This window comes from Cygnus olor, chromosome 2 (assembly GCF_009769625.2).
Source record: "Cygnus olor isolate bCygOlo1 chromosome 2, bCygOlo1.pri.v2, whole genome shotgun sequence".
In the NCBI taxonomy this organism is placed as follows: Eukaryota; Metazoa; Chordata; class Aves; order Anseriformes; family Anatidae; genus Cygnus; species Cygnus olor.
In genome coordinates this window covers 30,451,949-30,472,404 of record NC_049170.1, presented here as the reverse complement: position 1 = coordinate 30,472,404, position 20,456 = coordinate 30,451,949, and the positions used below count along the sequence as shown (strand labels likewise).

At 34.6% G+C, this 20,456-nt stretch overlaps 1 protein-coding gene across 1 annotated transcript in view; it reads left to right on the top strand.

The window, feature by feature from the left end:
* DGKB (diacylglycerol kinase beta) overlaps nucleotides 1–20,456 on the top strand; it is a 357,454-nt gene that overhangs the window by 196,748 nt on the left and 140,250 nt on the right. The window contains 1 exon segment of the mRNA XM_040548594.1: nucleotides 15,590–15,654. Within this exon segment, the coding sequence (XP_040404528.1) occupies nucleotides 15,590–15,654 (65 nt within the window).

Genomic DNA, 20,456 nt, shown 5'->3' with positions numbered 1-20,456 from the left:
TGTTAACAATATTTGCCCTGCATAGACATTTAAAAACTGGCATCAATTTGTCAACAGCTAGGCTTTCAGCTCTGAGCCATGTCCTTAGCTCATTTGTTTGTACTTTTTAAATAAATTTATTATTTGCTTTGGAGTCAGAGAAACCTGAAACTTTTCAAATTTATTTCCTTGGTATAACTTTAAAAAATATATTATTTTACATTGCAGGAGTAGTTGTGAAGTAGAATAAATAATTCATAGTGTCTGGAAAAAATAACTCTTCCCCCCGCCCTCCCCTCATCTCCGCACCAAGAAAAAAAAAAAAAAAAAAGAAAAAACAACCCACAAGTCATAGTATGTTATCTAACAGATACTCTTAGCAAAATGGTTTTTACATTTCTGCAACATTACAATGAAAAAATAGAAAAGAATAAAATAGTTCAGCTCTGCAGTTCAACGTAAACCATATTAACAAGAAACTTGCTTCTCAAAGAGGTTTAGTGAGAGACTTTTTAGACATGTGCATCAATCCATTCACAGTCAGAAAACTGTTAAAGTTATGGCCTTCTTTGTGAATATATTTGAACCATTAAATTATCTCTTCATCAATAACTCTGTGTGTAAGTCAGTGGGAATTTTTCATGAAAAGAAATTTGAGAACCAAACTGTGGGTCAAAAGGAAGAAGCAAAGCACTTTCAAGAAAACATTGGCTTGCCAAAAACAAACAAATAATATATATATATAAAATATAAACATATTATTTAAAGAGTATTACATTGACCCTCATAGGAATGAAATTGTCTACATCATTAAAAAGTTAGCTTTTACTTATATGACTACATCTAGAATAAGAGGAATATGCACAACAAGGCAAATCTGAAATCACACTTTTGCACGTAAGTTTGCAGAGTTGTCAGAAGTTTGCAAGACAGATATGCTTAAAGGTATCTTATAGTTCATCCATGCCAAAAGTAATTTAAAAGAAGATTTTGTGTAAATAGTCTAAATAAACTTCATCAGTTCTGCATAATAAATTTTTATGTTACTTGTATATTATGTCTCAAGCTGACTGATACTTGTCATTACTAAAGTCTGTTTTATGTTGCAATTGATAGTAGATAGACTGTAGTTCTTAAAGGTGAAGTTAGAAAAATGCTGTTTCAAAACGGAAAGAAAAAAAAAAAAGGCAAGGCATTAGGTTAAATATTAATTTGAATGTCTACAATAATGGGTACATACACTATTTAAGGAAGTCATTATTTCACTGTGTAGTCAACAAGAGTATCGATTAGAATTAATTCACTACAAAAAGTCTCCAATCATTTTTAACATAAGTTTTTCCTCTTTAACAGTACCCTGAAGCTTGTCTTTTTCGTGGTCAATTTAGCAACAAATTTGCAATTAATCATTTGTTGATTGCAATGAATGGTCTGTCGATAATATGCAGCTTACATTGCTAAAAGGGTTATACAAGAGCTTTATTGTTTTCCTTTTGTCTTGGGAACACTTTGTCTAGCTGTGTTTCCTAGAATGGATTTTGAATAGATGTTTTGAAGGAACGCATGCCAGTTTTAAAGAGACACCATGGACTGCTCTGAGAGTATTAATCAAGATATGCCCTAACTTTTTTCTGGCATTAGACTATTTGGACATCTGTTCTGACTCCTTATATGTGAAGTAGGACACATTGGCATAAATGAAGGGTTTCATTATCTTAAATGTCATAACATTTGTTTGAATTACTTTGTGTAGATTTTAAATGCTGAAATTGTAATCTTGGTTTTTTATAGATTTCATTGTCCTTTCAAAAGACTATAAAAATGGAAGCCTTCTAAAAATTCCATCCATAATTCAGAAAGCATAATTTACAATTTGTGCAATAACAGTGAAATTGCTGTAGATGATACTTAAGTAATTTTGACCAGTGTAAGTATTTTTACTGAAAGAAAATTAAAGGAAAAGAAAATGCTGCTTATTCCAGAAACAGTGTTTTTGTCACAGATAAAATATAAATTAAAGTCATTTTGAAATGCCCCTTTGGGGAATGTTGACATGGATTCATCCCTTTGGAAATTCATGGCAGCTCAAACTGCAACTTTAATTTAGTTAAGAATAAATGTTTTTTATGTTTCAAGCTGTCCTTAAAGGAGTATCTCAATAACATATTTCAAAAGATTAAAGTTTGGTTTCAGACTTTTCCAAAAGTTTGAAATGTTTTCATTGCACTGATCTTTAAATTGCGTAACTTTCTGTTAGTTTTAATTTTCATTAGCAAAACTAAAACACTGGTAAACTAGGATTTAATTATATTATCCTTATTAATGCTAGTATTATACAAAATAGTTATAACCATTAAAATGTTCTTACTTCTGATAACTTCTGATGTAATATGGATATGATATTTAGGCTTGTGTAAAAGTTAATATTAACTACATTTGGTTTTGCTATAATTACAAGGGTTACTTACAAACATAAGACAAGTGTCTTACTGTGCAGCAAATTTGGGAACACTAGCTTGTCATCTAGTATTGGTTACATTATTTGACTGGCAGAGCAGAGCAACACTTTACAAACGGGCGCTCTTTAATTTGCAAATTAGTAAAAATCTAGGAAAAGCTTCCAGCCTTTTACATTGTTGGTTTTCAAGGTCAAAAGTTGAAGGGTGATTTGACTATGCTTTCATTTAGAGCAAAGATTTATTTAGAACTTGTGGCTCATGAAACAGTTTGAGTTACTGTTATCAAAAGCAATGTAGTTTTCCATTTATAACAGGTGTTTACAAAATATCTGGCCTGGAGTTCATAGAAACTGTCCCATTCAAGTTCTTATGAAATTTTATGGACCTGACTTTTACCATGTGCATTAGGTGGTCACCTGAACAGATCTGTTGGAGTCGAAATCACCATATCAGCAGATTTTCAAAATGATGAAGCTCTGTAGTCATGTGTTAAAACCATGATATACATGCAAATAGAAGTGTAGTTTGCTACTTCTGCATCCATTTAATACCTGACTCACATATACATAGTGGTATATTCTGTGGCTTATTTTAAATTAAGGGATTCTGGCTTCAGAGAATAAAGAAACTAAAGAATTTCTTGTCTCATACTGCTTGTTTCTGCATCTGCACTACAGCTTGCTTCACTGCTAGCTTGATGGTACAATTGTTTAGGGAGTAACTCTGTAAACTAGATAATTATTTTGTGGAATTGTACCCAAAAATTTATTGTAAACAACTTAGCCAAGTTGGAAAACCTCATCTATGTTGTAAATCTTAAGTAAATGGGACTTGTGCAAGGAGGTTTTGAGCAGTTACAGAATCCTCCCAAATAATTTGAGTCTGAGAATAGGATGCTGGCATAATATATTCAAAGCTACCATGAAAGCCATAAGTTGCTTAACAACCATGACGCACTGAGCCTGTCCAGATGGTTAAGCAAAAAGCATTATGCAAGTGCACACTTGGGGGGGGGGGGGGGGGGGGGGGGGGGGCGGGATTTTCTGACTAGAAAACTTGAGGAATTTCTCAGCTCCACTCACCATACGCTTCTCTAGATTTTTTCACCAGTCTTTTGCAAACTTGGATGTATGGCATGTAAAAGATAACAGGGGCAGTTCTTTAGCCCTCCATCCAGGTCCAGCATAGCAGTTCTAAAACAATTTGGACATTTTGATTTCTTGGGTTCAAAATTCTCTATGTGTGAAATCATAGTAAAGGGCTTTAGTGCATTTTCCAGGGTTTCTAACCACATCAAGAAACATTTTTATTTTAACATGAGATTGATTAATAGTGAGGTAATATTGCACAAGGCAAGAGTGCAATATAGACTTGGTAGTTACTGCAGTTGCTGTTTGTTTTTTGTTTGTTTGTTTGTTTTTTTCACCTGAAGCCAATTTTAACTGCATGCTATTTTTGTTAGCATAAGTTTAAAGTTTTTAATTTTTAGTGAGTTGGATACAATAAAGGCTGTTTTTGTTGTTGTTGCCTGTAAGTATCAGCATTTCAATAATAACCTGTGACTTACTCTCTTTATACCACATAATAGAACCTCTCTGTGGAATAAATTCATATATTTAACCTCAAAGACTTTTAATGACCAGAGATAAGAAAAATAGATACTGCATAACCTCTGTGTGCCATATGCTGGGTAGATCATCTCTGGAAAAAAAAAAAAAAAGTTTTATATACCTAAATTACTTATTCAAAGCAGACATAAAGGTTGATCTCTTTTAAGAGGAAAATATATTTGAATCAATTTTGTAAAATTTGACTACACCTACCATAAACACTTGTTCATATTTTGGCATGTATTAACACTTTGTCATATATCCAGATACTAAGGTCCAAAAAAGCATTTAATTTATAAGCCGTAGATTTTTGGTATACAGGATCTTGTTATTCATACTGAATATCTTTTCAGCTGCTAAATTCTCAATAAGATGACATCTAGTTCCATTTTTTTAAATCTAATTTGTAATTCAGGTAGGCATTACTGCAGAGTTTAGACTTTATTTAACTTAGGAAGAGTTGATATCAAACACTATTCATATGAACTAGTTATGTTTTGAGTTCACAGGCATCTTTCAGAGAATATTATCCCTGTTTTATGTGGAACTATTGATCATTGCCATGCAGTATGTGATTATTGGGTTTTGCATTCCAGAAGAGTCTGGCCATTTGTGCTGTGTATGAAGACTAGCATACATTCACCTTTAAAGTTACAAATTTGGGTATCAGTAGCAGTAAAACCAGTGTGAGATGGAGATGACAGCATCCTCTAATTTGTTAGGGTCTAGTATCTTAATGAACAGTTTGATTTCATTTTATTTGTGCAGTGCCCTTTTAGATACTCATAGAGACTACTCTGGTGGGGATAGGCTTGGCATTCACCAGTTTAGATTCACCTCACGTTAATCTAACTCATAATTCTTGGATGCTTCTCAGTTGTCCCGGTATTTTCAAACTAGCTGTTAAATAGGCTTGTCTCAGTTTGATACAAACCCAGTTACACCATTTTCCCTATGACCTCACTCTGCTACAAGGCAATTTGCCTCTTTTCATTAGCTGTAAGCTAATGTAAGTTCTAGGAAGAACCAAGCCATGTGTAGGGACTTCCATTAGACTGTTCTGCTATTTCTTCATAACTTGGAAGTCCTCAAAGGCTATATATATATTTAACATGCTTAAATGTCTAAAAAGAATAGGATAAAAAAAATAGGGAGATGTCAAATAAACACAAATGCCAGTAGGTTAGATCACTGTTGGTAAGCATGTCCCACATCTGAATGTTTTATGACCCACGTAGATTTGGAAATGGTGAAAAGTAAGTTAGAAGGTGTTTTCTTAGACATGACACACTGAGTACAATGAATGAATATCTTCATAGTCATGAATATCTTCATATTCATGAATAGTCATCCACAGATGTCTCCATCACTGGTGATACTCATTTGGAATATGCAGGCCAGTGGTATTGGCAGGGGCTCTCATTTTGCTGAAGGTGGTGAATTTATCAGTTCAGGGAAAGAAATGGGAGGTGGAATAGAAGAAATGTGTACCAACACTATCCTGGGAAATGAAGTCAGAGAGAAGAGTTCTGAATGATTCTGGGAGAAGATCAAGGGAAAGGGAGAGAGTTGCTATTAGTGAGCATAGAATCACAGTGTCATAGAATGGTGTGGGTTGGAAGGGACCTTAAACATCATCTAATTCCAGCCCTCCTGCCATGGGCAGGGAAACCTTCCAAGAGGCTTGATGGAACTGAAAAACACTTTAAAATTAAATTCAGAGTTACTAGGCAAGGAAGAAAGCCTTTGTCTGATAGCTGTAGGTCTCCTTAGTTGGGGATAACACAGATGAAGATGATAAGAAGAAAATACAGTAGAAAGTTTCAAAGAATATTCTGGTACACAGAACAAGAACATAATACAAGAACAGATGCAGATATTAAGCAGAAGAGCAGGAAGTTTCTTTTAGGCCTATAAGAAAGAGCAAAGAAGAGGCTATATAAAAGACGTGGCAGAAGGGGTCTTGAAGTTTGTTGTGAATCAATATGGAGAACATCTGTAGCTAAATAATCTAACATCTATCCCTAATTTATGAGTATGTCGTTGTTGTTTTTTGTTGTTGTTGTTGTTTGTTTGTATAAACTAATATTTGTTTGTCTGATGGGGAGATAATAAATAATATTCTTATGCAAAAAAAATAAATTTCAAATTGAAAACATAATGAATTAGGAAAACAGTGACCTTTTTCAATTAAGAGAAAAATATTCTTTCAAAGTGTAAATCAATGAGAAGTGTTTCAGTGGTTTGCATACTTCTTACGAAATTAAATATCTGCTATGGAAACAAATGAATAACATAAATATGTATTAAAATTATAAGGCTCTGTTGCCAAGGCTTTGACTAACAAGTTATGGGAAGTTGCTAAGGAGATGTCAGGTGAACATTTATTATTTGATTGCTATCAAGCAAATAAGCATATATAATGGGTGGTGATACAAGATTTGGCTTGGACTCCATTGAAGATTTCAGAGGACTGCACAAACAGTTGCACTTCTGAAGGCAAATCTTCATAAGTTAAGAAGCTGGAAGTGCTAAGCTTCTTGTATAGGTAATACCAAAATATTTCTAAATGATAATTCAGAGTGGAAACTTGTCAACATCCCTTTTGGAAGAACCTTTCCAAAGAGCTTTTTTCTTACCATTGATCATACTGGGAGGATAGAGAGTTCATCCTGCCAGTTTAGGCACTTAATTTAAGGGCCTAAATTTAGCCTCTAAAGAATACTACTCTAATGCCAACTTAGTTGAAGCTCAAGATGAAAATGCCCCAAACGATATTTTTTTTCTTTTAAATTAAGACAATGCTTGAAAACCAACTTGAGTTTAACTTGAGTTTAACTTTTCAAGACAGTGTACAAACAATTATTCCTTATCCCAACTATGTCTTTTTCTCTATATTAATTTTTAGTGTGATGGCAATAATTAGTATTTCAGAAAAAAGTTGCTTATTAATGGATTCTGTGGGAGAACTACTCACCTTCCTCAGAATTGCTAATGTGCTGGACATGAAAGTCTAGGCATTTCTTTCAAGCTAGACAGTCTCTAAATGTGAACTCTGTTCCTGTGCTTTTTACTGAATATATCTGTAAGCCATTACTTTGTGTTTCTGGAGAACAGCTACAGTAACAGCCATTTTCATTGCATTGTATTGATTATATTGACTTTCAATCTGAGCTGTGACCTTGATTGTTTTATGCTCAACTCGTGCAGAATAATTTGAGACAATTTCAACATAGATTTCCATCAGCAGTTATCAGAAATAGTACTAAAGTTTTACCACAGAGATCTTTTTAATATACAAAATATTTAATATAGTCTCTATATGGCTATGTTGGCTAATTGCCATGTGATCACTTTTCTTCTCTTTTTAGTGACCACATAAACACTCAGCATGGATCTAGAAGAACCCTTCTCTAGTTACAGCAAATTTAATGTAACCATATACAAAGAAAAGAAGATGTGCAACATCCTCAGCAGAGCTCATGATACGGTGTGCATGCCCTTGGCATCATTGAGTCTTACGGCACACTTTATTTTAGTCATCTAGTCCTTTCTGTCACCTTATCTGTCTTATCTCCGAGTCTCCTTTGATGGTCCTAGAATTTGCTTTGATAGACAGACACAGACACAGACACAGATTTCTAGGTTGGAAGAGACCTCAAGATCATCGAGTCCAACCTCCGACCTAACACTAAGCACTCCACTAAACCATATCGCTAAGCTCTACATCTAAACGTCTTTTAAAGACCTCCAGGGATGGTGACTCCACCACCTCCCTGGGCAGCCCGTTCCAATGCTTAATAACCCTTTCGGTAAAGAAGTACTTCCTAACATCCAACCTAAAACTCCCCTGTCGCAACTTTCGCCCATTCCCCCTCGTCCTGTCACCAGGCACGTGGGAGAACAGACCAATCCCCACCTCACTACAGCCTCCTTTAAGGTAACTGTAGAGAGTGATAAGGTCGCCCCTGAGCCTCCTCTTCTCCAGGCTGAACAAGCCCAGCTCCCTCAGCCGCTCCTCGTAAGACTTGTTCTCCAGACCCCTCACCAGCTTGGTCGCCCTTCTCTGGACTCGCTTGAGCACGTCCATGTCCTTCCTGTAGCAAGGGGCCCAAAACTGAACACAGTACTCGAGGTGCGGCCTCACCAGAGCCGAGTACAGGGGCACAATCACTTCCCTAGACCTGCTGGCCACACTGCTTCTTATACAGGCCAGGATGCTGTTGGCCTTCTTGGCCACCTGAGCACACTGCTGGCTCATATTCAGCCGACTATCAACCAATACTCCCAGGTCCTTCTCGGCCAGGCAGCTTTCCAACCACTCATCTCCCAGCCTGTAACTCTGCTTGGGGTTGTTGCGCCCCAGGTGCAGGACCCGGCACTTGGCCTTGTTGAACTTCATACAGTTGACCTCAGCCCATCGCTCCAGCCTATCCAGATCCTCCTGCAGAGCCTTCCTGCCCTCGAGCAGATCGACACACGCACTTAGCTTGGTGTCATCTGCAAACTTACTGAGGGTGCACTGGACGCCCTCATCCAGATCATTGATAAAGATATTAAAGAGGACCGGCCCCAGTACCGAGCCCTGGGGGACACCACTTGTGACCAGCCTCCAACCAGATTTGACTCCATTCACCACAACTCTCTGGGCCCGGCTATCCAGCCAGTTTCTAACCCAGCGAATGATGGTTCTAGAATTTGGATAGTGACTTAAAAGATGGATACATAAAAATTTAGTGTAAGTTTCTAAAAAGCAAATAGCTGTTCAGAGTCCTTTAGATACAGGTACATAGGCTTGTCTTGCAGGAGTAGCCCCTAGACTGGCCCCTGCATAACTGGGACACCTGGTCACCCTGAGTTAACTGACAGTTTACTATAGTAAATTCTGATGAGACAATCTGTGTACATGCCCACTAGTTATATGTTATAGAGTTGAATAAGCATAAGCAGAACTTTTTTTTTCCCCTCAAACATCCTTTCCTGCAACATGGATTCCAGTTTTTCTGTACAAAACATTTCTAGTATGAAATGTAATATATGAAATGTATGTATAGTATCAGAAACTTATCAGACTTCAAAAGAAAGAGAATATACTTACATTTGAAGGCCTGCTCCAAATATTTCATTAAAACTTCCAGATATACCATCCTCGGGTCCTTTGCCCATCATTTATAAAGACTGTGGTTACTCATGTTTCATCCTGGTTTTAGAGATATTACCTATTTGATTCTATGATTCTATTTAAATGAGTATTTCAAATGTGAACTGTCACTTGACTTAGTAATATATGTACAGCTGAAATGTATTTAAATATGACCATCAGAGGGCTGGCTGTCAAGAATATCACTGACAAAATGAATAGCATTAGCTTGACAGTTTCTATGTTTTTCTTGGAAAACCAGGAACACAAGTTTCTCAGATTTTTTTTTTTCTCAGATTTTTCTTAAGATAGTGAATTATAGTTATATTTTAGTTAGCTGTATCAAAAAGAGCTTGAAAGCTCTCCTTGCTATCCTCTTCTCAAGCTATCACCTTCCTCAGATATATAGGCTCAGAATATCACTAGAAAATAAGAATTTTCACCAAAAACTAATGTATTGGTGGATTTTTTTTTATTTTTTTATTTTTGGAAGACCTCTTACTTAGTCTTTCAGGTTAATGTGTATAATTTAATCAAAAATATCTGGAAATCAAACATGAAATGACGACAGCTTGATTCAAATAAGGCAGGACCTAAAGCTTCTTGAGTACTTTTTTCTAGACTTGGATCATTTTAATGTTTCAGTACTAGCCATATTATTTGCTCATCTGAGACAGGTGGTTATTATGAGGTGGTAAATATTAAAAACAAAGAACATGTTTTTGTGTTTTTGTGTTTTTTTTTGTTGTTTTGTTTTGTATGCATGTGCAGAAAGTGGAATATGTAAATGTAAGGACATTTATGTAGAAAATCATTTTTATTCTTAAGTCACAATAGCAAACTGTTCTAATTTGTATTCAGTAATATTTTTTTGTTCATCTATACTACTCCACATTAATAAGTGATGTGAGCTAACTGCTTGTTCAGGTTAGATTTGAATTCTGATCCAAAGATTACAGGTTACTGAGTTATCCCTTAAGCTTTCTAGTCTTCTGGATCCATTAAGCCTTAATTAAAGAGGAATCTTAGGAAAAAATAATCAGACCATTTATATCCAGAGAAGGTGCACATTGGTCATTTGTTTGTTCACCAGCATAAAAATTATTATTTAATGGAAATTTTAATCACAGCAAGCTTATAGATAGACATATATTAAATGCATTAATCTTTCTATAAGGTTATTCACAATGTATAAGGTTACTCCTCTGAAAAGACTGCTTCAGATTGCTTTCCGGTAATGCTAATACCCATTAAAAAGATGAATATATATGTGTGTAAGTCAATCATAAGGTATTAAAGAGGTGTAGCAACTTAAGCTTCTTTTCTTCTTGGCAGGTCACTTTGAGAAATGTCCTAGTTCAATTAAAATATTTTTTCCATTTCCTAGGAGTAGATTCAGATATGCTCTGTCTGTTCTCTATCTTATCTTCACTGTCAGGATTTTAAACAAACCTGAGTGAGATAAAAGAAGGATAGTCCAGCTACTTCAGATTCTGAGCAGGTTTAAATTAGGGGTGTTTATATGTGTATATGTTTGCATGTTCACCACATGTATGTCCAGAATTAATCTTTATGGGATGGAAAAATAATTTTTTTAAGAATAGGTTTATAAGTTCGTTACCACAAAAATGGTAGAATTTAAATCAGGATAAACTGCATCTTGTGTTCCTCAATATTTGCATATTTCTTCATCTCTGCTTTCAAAATACTGCAGCAGTGAATTGAAGCTCTCTAAGGTAAAGAGAGACATACGAAAGAGAACAAGGTGCTGTGTTTTTCCTTTTTTCAGATGTGTTCAAAGTGTTCCTGAAAGATATCTCCATCTTGGTACATATCTCCATGTTTGGTACAAAGTATTGCAATGCTTTAGGTATAAGATGAGCTTTACGTATGGATGTAATGAAAGATGCTACTTTCATATTGCAGTGGTTGCATAAGATCTTCCTCCTTGCACCTCACAACAGGCCTGTCAGCACTGCATCTCCTCAGATAATTATTAACAGTACAGCTCTTGAGAATTTTAGTTAAGCTTCTATGCACTTATAGTGTGTTACTATTTAAAAATAAAAAATATGTAGATTCAGGTGTAGTGCTTCTGGAAAACAGTATTCCAGGCTGGCATAAAGAATGATTTATTAATAAAAATTAATAATATAATGCTCACAGATTATATTAATTATAGACTAATATCTGGCTGTCAAGTGATCTGGCTAAAAAACTGTTCACTTGTTACCTTGCTAGGTATGCATGAAGCATTTGAGTTTGCTTTACTGACTCCTGTGTTTTCACTTTTACATCAATTTTATTATCAAGTACAAAAATCAAGTCTCAAATTTGACTGGCCATCCACAATATCAGGCACCAGGAAATGCTAGCATTATTAAGATGACAACACATAAACAATATTCATCTTACCATAAATGTGGATATTGCTTTGTTTTTCAGTATAGTTAGGTGATTTCAATATTGCTCATGACACAAAAATAAATTAATTTTGTCATTGATCCAACAACAGTTTTATGTTCCGAGTACCGTAGGCTAGATGCCTCTTTTTGAAATGACTGAAGTCTACTAAAATGAATCCTATTTAAAATGTAGCATGAACAGCTATCTATGAAGGACCCTCTGCTCTCTTCATCCAGAAATGCAAAACTCATAATGGTTTTTCTTTAGGATTCAGGGACGGTATCTGGTAATCCCTGCAGCTCTAGGAAGACAGAACTTGCATTCCTAGCCACTCTCAGATTCCTGCTCTTTTAATTGTTATGATTGTTCTTTATTTATACTAGTTTATATGTTACTATCTTAACAAATGAAAGATTATAGACATTTGAAAAAAAAAAAAAGGGCTTTTTTTTTTTTTTTTTTTTATTCTCCTCTATGAAACAAAGGATTATGTTGTTAATGAGCAACCAGCATGGACGGGTTTCAGATTATTCTACAGCATGGAGTTATAGTTGGGATGAAGTCCTTGTCTAGGGAATTTAAGGGCTGTGCATTCAAGGGCTTAAAAGAGCCATCAGGCAGTATTAACCTAAGAAAGCCTTAGCAGCTCCCCTGCTTATCTGTGGGACTTATCTGGAATTTATCTGTGTATAGTAACTAGTCTGTTTTACAGTCTCCATTGACAAAGCCATAGCCTTTCAGCAGTTTTTGTAAGTTGTTCTGACGTGTGTCCATCTCATGTTGGGTACATCAAAATTAGCTATGTGTATCACTTTTTTTTTTTTTTTCCTCTCAGCTCATTAAGTTAGTTGATCTATTTTGGAGTCAGAAAATGTTCAGGCAGGGGAAAAAATTCAGTCAAATCAACCTTGCATAGAAACAACTGCCTGTTTGCCATCTGCAGTGGGCATTGATCCCTAGCTTGTTTGTGCCTTGCATTTGTTATGCATGAGTAAGCACATTAGCCTTTTCATTTCATTCATTAGACAGTTAGTCCTTGATTAGTGTTTCCTAGTTTCTGTCAAATATGCTACTACTCCTTTATTCATTTTGTCTTGAGTCTGTCTTTTTCTTTTGCTTCAATGTAGAGAAAATTAACAGTTAACCACAACAGTAGTTCTTTTATTTATTTTTTTTTCATATAGAACTGGATAACGAATGTACTTTTCTAATGTTGACACATCTAATGTGGGATAACGTATGAATAATAGGTTTTTCTAGAGTTAACGGAGTTATTTTAGTTCAGCTGGCAGGCTTTGTTTAGCAGAGTGACGTCTCAGGGTTTACTGTCAGCTTTATTTTATCCGTCTTCAAGAACTGTGGGATCACCTGGATATTTGTGAATATTTACCTTATAAAATTGCATTGCACATGAAAATAAATTTAAAGTAATTATAAGTGTAGTTTGACAAGTTTCTGATGACAGTTTGGATGACAGGACAGAACTACTGTGCATTTTATGACTAACACTAGTTCAGTCCCTAGAGCTTTTTCCTCTCATGTCCTTGTGGGACAGTAAAGTGTCAAATAACAATTCCATTCTCAAAGATGATAGAAAAATAAATAAGTAGATGTAATCTTCATAAAACAACAAATTATATTCATTTTTAGAAACTGCGTAATTAGATCATGAATAAAGTGAGTATTTCAATGGAGTCAGTACATCTAGTGATGCCACTAATAGATTGCGCTGGTGCGGCCTCACCTCGAGTACTGTGTGCAGTTCTGGGCACCACAGTACAAAAAGGACGTGAAACTGTTGGAGAGTGTCCAGAGGAGGGCGATGAAGGTGGTGAAGGGCCTACAGGGGAAGACGTTTGAGGAGCGGCTGAGGTCACTGGGCCTGTTCAGCCTGGAGGAGAGGAGGCTAGGGGGGGGACCTCATCACAGTCTACAACTTCCTCGTGAGGGGGAGTGGAGGGGCAGGTGACCTATTCTCCGTAAACACCAGTGATAGGACCCGTGGGAACGGTGTGAAGCTGAGGCAGGGGAAGTTTAGGCTGGACATCAGGAAGAGGTTCTTCACCGAGAGGGTGGTTGCACACTGGAACAGGCTCCCCAGTGAAGTAGTCACTGCACCAAGCCTGTCTGAATTTAAGAATCGATTGGACTGTGCACTTAGTCACATGGTCTAAACTTTTGGGTAGATCTGTGCGGTGCCAGGAGTTGGACTTGATGATCCTTATGGGTCCCTTCCAACTTGGGATATTCTATGATTCTATGATTATTTTGTCGCTGATCACAAGTCATGTTGCTAAAAACATTCTACACTCTACATCCTTACATAGGTAGAGTGCATATAAAATGTAATCACTTACTGCCTTTTATTCATAATCTTAAAAAAATATATAAATTTTATCAATTTATCTAAATGATTCTTTTTTGGACATAGTATTAAAGTTCATGCATTTATTTTCCAAAGTACTCCTGGTTTAGTAAACCAAACCCGGAGGCTGGATTAGTTTGTTCTCTGAAAGATACCCTGTTAGTAAAAAAAAAAGTCTTAGTAAATAAAGAACTGTTTTAGTCATGGTGTTGTAGCCATGTTTGATGTTAGTGGTGCCTATATATCTGCACTAAATACTTGCTTGCTTATTTATATTAATTACATTAAAGTTGATGTGTTTAAATAAAAATGATTTTAAACAAAATATCTTAATCATGTTTGGAATCAGCAACAAGATAAAATTTAAGTAAAGTATTTCATGTTCTTTTTCCCCCCAATTTTAATTTGCTAATTTTGATAGTTTGAAAATCATTTAAAATATTGCTAGATATAGACTTCATACTGAATTTGATACTTCTCTCAAATTCTTAGTTTTTATATTTCTATAATCTTTTAAGTTGTTTCTTATACATGATAGTTAATTATAGTGATATTGTATTTGTAGTTTCTGTCAAACTATTTACATTTTCATTTCATTTCATTTACAATTCATTTAAAATTCTTACTAACTAAACTAACACTTTGCATATGTATATTCTTATATATGCAGCATTTTAAGACATAATTATGAAAACATGATCCAATGTTTACCATCTCCTGCAAGACTGTAGAGTTGGTAGATTTCATACTCTCACAACTCATTTAATACATATATTAAAAGATGAAAACAAAATTTGTGCTTTCTTAATTCCCAGTTCGTATCTTTTTTTATGAATTATTAAGTGAAATAAATATGACATTATCTAGAATGAGGAAAAAATTATTTTCATACCTGAGGAAAACATTACTTTCATACCTGCAATATAAATGCTGTGAAAACTGATTCTAGCAGAGCAGTTCGAAATACTTTATTTTCAGCAACTTCCAGCATTACAATGGTTTGATTTTCTTTAAAATGTTACACACATCTTTCATTTTGGTATTTCATTTCAAATACACATTTGATTCTATTATTAGCATCATTTATTATTTTTTCAAAACACTTTAGTAGTATATACTTAATTTAAAAGTCTCTTTTATTATATTAACAACCATTTCCCCCCAGATCATTTCCACCCTGATATAGAGGAAAGATATCTCAGCAGTTATTTTCATTTTCTACCAAATTCTATAGAAAGATTTGGTCTTACACAAATATCAAGCTGTATGTGCATAATAACTCTGTTGAATCTATCATTTAGCTTTTCTAAAGCTAGAGATTTCATGGACTTTAGTATTTCAACAACAACAAAAATAAAAAGAACTGTGTTAATGTTCTAATAAAGAAGTTTAAGCTTCTTTCAGTAAATGTAATATCATGTCTGATTTCTAAAAAGGAATAATGGAGACTGTAACAAGTGTAATAAATTAATTACATTCAGATAGATCTCACTCTTGGAACAGTGTGCTTGTAAACTTTCTAAGTGATCAGAGTATTACTCTTGTTGAAAATAGTTAAAACAATATGCCTTGTTTACATTTTTGTAATTTTCCTGTTATGGTAGATTTATGGTTTTCTTTTTCCTGCTAGGATGCTTCAATTGCCCACAGATTCCATATCATGAGAGAAAAACATCCAGAGAAGTTCAACAGTAGGTAAGAAACTCAAAATGCTTGCATGTGAAAAGATTATCTCCATTTCATTATATTATGTTCTGTAAGGGGTTAAATTTTGCACAGCCTTTAAAAAATACTGATTCTTATAAAAGAGAGGAAATCAATGCATTTTATATTAAATATATGCTCCCAGACTGCTTGTAGCATAACTGTTTCATATCTGGTATTTCCACTGAAATGAATAGCATTATAAATAAACTGTTCTCACATGCAAAATGTTTGACTTGTAAGACTAGCATGGACAAGATGATGCATTGTGGTAACTGAGGATCCATGAATTGACACTTTGCCATTAGGCACTGAAGAACACTTATTAGACAGCTGCAGATGGTGATCCTTATGTTTCATTCCCACACGCACACTGGTACATTGACAGGGGGCTCTTCCATATATACTCTTAGTAAGGTCAAGTGAATGCCACTTTACACATAAATGCTTTTATCATTAAATAGCTTTGGATATGTAAAAAAGTCAGGAATGAGACTTTGCATCTGTTCCTTGTGTTGCTTTTTTGAATTTGGAATGTTATCTCAGAGCTTTTCTGGAAATTAAAAATGTATTACAACATGTACTGTAAATTCACCTCCTTTCAATATCTGGTTTGTTGAGTAGATAATATTCACAATGCAATGCTTATGTTTTTCTATTTAGGTAATTTAGCAATCAGTTGTGATGGATAAAAGCAACATTTTAGAAACTTCAATTAACATGTAAAGGCACATGAGGAGAGGAAAGTAAGATGTGAAGTTCTTTGGAATATAAAATGAATATGTGTAAATAATTATTGAAACAAATGTTTTGTCAGGTCTGCAGACTTTCTTCGGTTCTCCATCAGGGTCAACTGGAAGATCTTGTTTAGATGCCAATCTTCATAGACCTTAGGATGATAAAATATGCTGTTTATGCAGCCTCATTAGGGCTGTAGAGAGTGATGCTTGAACATGTTTGAATATTATTTAACTTACAGTTTTCATGTTGCAAGTATAAATTTTACACTTAACAGTCCAATATGGGGGCTTTTTTCCTAAAATACTCAATCTGTTTAGTATATATGCAATGACATATGAGAACTAAACTATATATTTCTCTGTAAGTTCCACACTAAACATTTATGTTATATGACCACTTTCTACCTCCGATTCTTCTCATTCTGAAAGAATTATACTGTGAAAAGATCTGAACTTAAGCCTGCACATCCAAATGTATCATACTCATTCAGAAAGATATTGGACATTCAGCAGATGCAGATATTCTAGGCCCTGAAAATGAAGCTAGTTTATCAGTGGTCTTTCTGCATATTTTCAGCAGTTGGCAATTATAATTTATAAAAAGCTCAGCTAATAACATGGGTTTCAGATCAGATTTCATGTCACAATAAATCATACGCCATTAATAACATCTGCTAACAGGCTCACCTTGAAATTCATCTATATTTTAAGAAACCTGAGGTTTCTAACATTATCTTAAAGAAATTAATTACAAAAATATATAGTTCCAGTCCCTGTGTGCTTTGGTACAGTGGTATTGAAAGAACTTGAAAAAAAGGAAGGATTCTCTGGGTGTTGAAAGACTATTTAGAATGATTATGCATTTCTAAAAAAAGAATGTAAAGACTTGAACAAAATATTGTAATAGAGACTGATTTTTTTTTTAAAGTTACTTCTTTTGTGTAGTAAGAAAAAAATGTGGATTTCTATTTTTGTTGTATAGAATTTTCCAAATGATGTTAGTTCACAAATAGTTTATTCCACTAACAGTTATTAGCATGTGGCAATGCTCCATAATATGCTGTAGCAGCATTTTCCTGCAGTGTGTGAAAATAAAACTCTTATTTAGATGTCTGTGAAACCACAAGACTTTTTTTTTTTTTTTTTTTTTACCACTTTTTTTCACCAGTGTGGAATTTTCTGTGTGATCTAAATGATGTAGGATCAGCAAGTGCATCTCAGGTCAGATTCATAGTGTGCTCCATGGTTAATAGCACTTACTCATTTGGAAATCCTGCATTGTCACTTGTGAATCTCTCTCATGACTTTTAAAATCAATTCTTTTGTAGCTTTATTATTTTTTTCTTGCCTGATTTTCCAAAGTTTTGCACTCCCACAGCTATCATTCAGTTTCGTAAAGCAGATCCTTGCCCTAAGGTTCTACTTTGAAAATGAATATATAAAACGTTTTCTCACTGAAAAGATACTGTGAGTTTACGCTACATGCAGGGGTCTTTTGAAACCCAAAGGTACTGTATTTACTTCAGTGATGTTACTTAAGGTTAAGTTTGGGGTTGGAGAATCTTTTGCCTTAAATACTGGTATTGATGATCCTTATATTCGTATGAACATTTCTTGACATTCTGATGCCATGTTTCATGTGTAAATAGATCATACCAGTATGGAAACTCTTGATATGCTGTACTTGTGTATGAAAGCAGAATCTTTCTGCACTTGTTTACCTTCTCAGAATGAAAATGAGAACATACCACAAGGCTTATAAGGACTTTTTAATCACTACTTACTAATATTGTGGAATACTTTGGAAGTAGGTGACTAATTATTATGAACTCTGACACATTTTGAAACTACAGTGTTCATAAATTTTAGTTCTTAGGTTCGTAGTACAAAGACTTGGTACTGACTTATTAAAAAGGGAAAGAAATTAAATAAAACGTGGATTTCTAAACTGCCTAGAGATGTTTAGACATTTAGGTCTTTCAAAAATCTCTGATTAAGATAAGTATATGTAAATATACACGTGAATTAAAAACCTGTTGTTTCTTAAGTCTTCAAATGACTTAGTGGCTACCTTGTGTCATTTCTTTTCAATGAAGCACCTGTATGTTTCAGATTGTTATTAAGCTGAAGTCAAGTCCCTTTGTCAAATGGGTGTCCTCTGTTCAGAATCTTAAGTTAATCAGTCTTAATAACTAATGTCTTAGTTACTTAAAAATACTTGTACACTGTAATATATAGAATGGCTTTATATGATTTTATAAATAGGGTTCAGCATAAATATCTTACAAAGATCGTAAAATATTCATTACTTGCTTGTAAAAATGGATCTGCAGGAGAAAAATGTTTCTTTTGGTGATGGTCAAATAGAAAAGAAGGGAAGTGAGAACACAGCAGCATCCCCACTTCTGTCAAAAGAATGAATCCTAATAAGTCTTTTTAAGTAATCGTATCTTATGATCATTAGCACACACATTAGAAGCCAGCACTGGCATTGCATTAAGGTTTTAAAAAACAGAATCTCAGCTGTCGTGGTACCTACTCCACAGGTCTGAAGTGCAGAGAACCCTGTGTGCAAGACAGCAGAGTTTGCTTCCCATCATCTCTTACTTAAGAATAGGGTCAGACTTCCTACTTTCAGTGTGGTAGGGCTGTGTTAACCTCAGGGGGAAGAAAACTTGCAAAAGACAGCATTTCAAGTAACAGTATCATTAAACTAGGACATACTGTTGAAATAACGATTCAGTTAGGCCAAAATGCCCTGCAGGGAGATCTGTGTAAACATCATAGTCTTGATGCTGGGAATAACAGATGTATGAGTTATGTGACCAGAATATACACATGGAAACAAAGAAAACATTCAACAACTAAAAAAATCATTCAAGTTGATATTAACTATTCTAAAGTAATATTCAGTTAAATTAGGAATGCTAATTTGACTCTCTGGCACCCAATAGTATACAAGATATTTCTTAGTCTTGGTAAACTAAAGTAGGATTTATAAATTGCATTTACAGTTTTAAGTATATCATCTTTGAGATTTTCAAACATCAGTCAATTTTCCTCTCTTATGTAGAGGAAATCAGTATGCAGAAAAGGTTCCTATTCCTTGTAACTCAATTTGTATCATGTTCTTGACCATGTACTTCTGAGATTCCCTTTCAACTTGTTTACTTATGCTTTTATTTAATCTGGAATGGCCACTGAAAGAAAAGATGGCGGAAATGGAAGGTAAATGAATCTTTAGTATGTTATCCCATGTGCCCCAGCTGGAGTACTGAACTATAATGTGTACTCATCACAGTAAAGCATCTTGTCTGACATCAAAATAAATAAATAAATAAATAGGTAAATAAATAAATAAATCCTTTCATGTGCTGTATCTGAAAAGATTTTTAAACCAGCCTGGCAGCAAAGAAACTAGAATACAGTTATTCTACTCAAATATCGTAGATTCCCCAGATCCCTTGCTGTTGAAAGCAAGTAGTAATTCCAGTTTGGTGACTGAAACCTACAGATTTAAAAAAAAAAAAAAGTTTAAAACTTTCTGCTTATTTTTGCATACAGCAACCTCAGATTAAAAGCAAAACAGTTTGTCATGGGGTGGATAAAATGCTACATTCTCAGATGTATTTAGCCTTCGTTTTAAGATTGGTTTATTTTAGCTTCGAATTGAGATGTCAAAATGTTTCAATTTGAATAGAACAAAACTAGATATTTTCATTATTATTCCAGTTTTTTCATCGTAAGCGATGTATTCTTTAGGGTTGAACCACAAGTACATATTTAAAGTGAATAAACTAATCATCAATACACAGTTTCTAACTTGAATTACAGACATTTCATCCTTTCTTGTTTCCTTCAACCTCTCCTGCCTTCCTTGTTGTGACAGAGCTGAAAACGCTTAAAAAGAAGGCATGGGCCCCATGCAGAGACCAGATTGCAGACATCTGTTACCTGTCCCATTGAACCGACAGGTTTCTTTTCATAAAAAAATAAGACTCCAGGGAGCAACACCTCTGAACTCAGGCAGTATTGCTGCAATAGTAGTCATAA